The sequence below is a fragment of the Anoplophora glabripennis genome, unplaced genomic scaffold (assembly GCF_000390285.2).
Source record: "Anoplophora glabripennis isolate ALB-LARVAE unplaced genomic scaffold, Agla_2.0 scaffold3794, whole genome shotgun sequence".
In the NCBI taxonomy this organism is placed as follows: Eukaryota; Metazoa; Arthropoda; class Insecta; order Coleoptera; family Cerambycidae; genus Anoplophora; species Anoplophora glabripennis.
Genome location: NW_019419873.1, coordinates 1 through 2,651, shown reverse-complemented (window position 1 = coordinate 2,651; position 2,651 = coordinate 1). Strand labels below are relative to the sequence as shown.

General features: G+C 34.5%; 1 protein-coding gene across 1 annotated transcript in view; it reads right to left on the bottom strand.

Annotated features, from left to right (window-relative positions):
• LOC111692820 overlaps positions 1 to 1,463 on the bottom strand; it is a gene marked incomplete at its 5' end in the record, with an annotated part of 5,151 nt that extends 3,688 nt beyond the window's left edge. Inside the window, one exon of the mRNA XM_023456945.1 lies at positions 1,011 to 1,463. Within this exon, the coding sequence (XP_023312713.1) occupies positions 1,011 to 1,463 (453 nt within the window). The remainder of the gene's footprint in view (positions 1 to 1,010) is intronic.
• Positions 1,464 to 2,651: the final 1,188 nt, after the last annotated feature.

Here is a 2,651-nt window from a genome sequence, read left to right as displayed (position 1 = left end):
CATGTGAATTGCCTAATGACGTTGTTCGAGAACTTAATTTTGCCAATTTGTTTACATAAGTTATATTTTTAATTTTTTTAAACAAATATGAATTTTTTATATACAAAAAATGTTTGAAAAATATAGTTTTTTGAAATAAAAGATAAGGGTAGCAACCCACAAACACGAAATCACTGATGAAACATCTGTTTTTTTTTTATAAGAAGTAATTTTGCATGTTGTTTTAATCCAAAATATTGATTAGAACCCCTGATATTTACAAAAAACTGTTTTTAGGGGCGAACTTTGAGAATGTACTTCACCGACATATTATTTAATAATAATAATAATGCAGAATTATTATAAATACCCGACTCAATAGACAAAAACACATACAACTAAAAGAGTTCTTTTATGTTATGAAACATGAAACAAATACAACGTAGTGCGCAAATAACAGGTACCTACGTACAACATAAAATAGGGGCCGTTTACGGCATGTTATTTACAAACTTTATTTCTAACATAACGTTTTAGCGTAAAATGGGATACATACTCAGCCTGATTGACACACATTGTTAAATCTGCTTAAAAATCCTTGGATTTTATAATAAGAGATGCTTGACAATTAAGTAATGTAAAATGTTTTATGTTATACAATGCATTAGGGAGACCTAAACTAGAATGCTGTTTTTCTTTATGACACCCGCAGCTAAAAAAATATCAGAAAATTGTGGAAAATTTCAAAATTTCATTTTGTGATCATATTGCAAATAAGTTCATGTGTATTTTTTTTAAACAAGCTTTTGTGGGAAAAAATATCTTCTCATTTTTAAACATGGTAAACTTACTAAAGGTCACAATTTTTTATCTTAAAACTTATTTACAAAAAAAGTATATGTCGTTACTGATTTGAGCTGTATCGTGGTTATACTGACCAAACTGAACTATGACTGACAAATGACGTATGATAGAATAATGACTAAAATGATTGAATTAGATTAATTACAATCCCACGAAAAATAATTTACCTGTAGTTAGAATGTGATGATGGAGGCATGTAATTCCTAGTATACCTTGGTTGGTAATAATACTCCATATCCCTGTAAGGATCCCTACCCAAATTCCAAGACAACTCCTTATTTAGATTCCTCGCTCTGGCCTCTCGATCGTATCTGGTGTATTCAGGGCGCGGTGAGCTTTCAGACATTCCTTGTGTCACAAAATGCACTCTTGGTGCTCTAACGATTTCTTTTTCAGTCGGTGTAGCCGAGATATCTTCGAGTTCTTCTCTTCTTCGGACTGGATAGACCTGTTTCACCCACTGATCCTTGGTAGCACCACGAGTTTCTCTGGGCATGTCGTCGTCGTGGTCTCTGTGGTCCATTATTAGTTTTTCTGTATGTGGTGATTGGATTTCCTCCACTAGGGATTTGGGATCATCGTCAGACCCGTTTGATTTACTAGGATTGGAAAAATTAATACTACAGATTTATTTATTAATAAAAATATAAACAGTATAAAGAAAAGAATATTTTTAGTTAAGAGAAAAAACTAAATCTAAGGCCCGGTACTTTTGAGTCTCGGTTAAGACTTGATTAACTAATCAGGCGATTAGACTGTGAATATACTTTTATAAAATAAATGTGTTTATGTACAGTCTAATCATTTGATTACTTAACCAATGTTTAACCGAGACTGAAAGTACCTATGTCTAAAGGGGCTAAGTATGACAGAATTTAAAGACAATGACAATGTAATTTGTATTATCTTCAACGCTCAATCTAAGGGCTATTACCACAGTCAATTTTAATACTATTTCAAACTGATTAACGTATTTTGCAATATATGCAGGTATATCTATAGTTTTTCCGAAGTCAATTGAAGAACCTATAATTTCAAGGTATGTACCATCAGGCTCGGTCGCTAAGCAGCAACTCGGCATTGAAATGTGGGTACACATGTTGCAAGTGACCCATTTTTGAGCGTTACGTCAAGAGCGCCGCCGGACGCACCAACCTTCCAAGAAGTGTCTACGGCGGGCTGCTGGCGCCCATATACCTACGACCGACTCCACAGTCCACACACCAGGACTCTCCAACCAACACTCACCCCGTCAACACATCTTTTCCTATACAAGTTTTCTATACATCAGTTTTCAATAAAATTCTTTATTATTACCGTTGAGAGAGCGTTTTATTCTTGCTGTACAGCGAAAGCAACCCTCAGAAATATTTGAAAAACTTGTGCCCATATTTATTTAACCATACCCATATATAGGTCTGGTCGAACTAAACGTGCAGGTGGTAGAAATGTATACGACCAGTTGAAGAATGCGAGTGCGGCCAAAGGAAAACGAGCACAGTTGTATGGGGCTTCTGGGCAATAAATCACAGCAGGCGACAAGTGGTTCATAAATTGCCCTGCAGTGCAGTGCGTCAGTGCCGAATTTGGTGTGAATCAGGCAATTTTAATTTAATATAGGCACCTTCTATCAATCATTCATATTACAATTGCGAAAGGGAGAAATAAGAGGGATATTTTGTTTACTAATATTATCACAACATGGCATTTTGGAGACCTTTTGAAACAAACAAAACTGAACAAAACAAAATTTACCATCAATATAATAAAATTGTTTGAGGACATAAATAATTAAAATATGTTGTTGG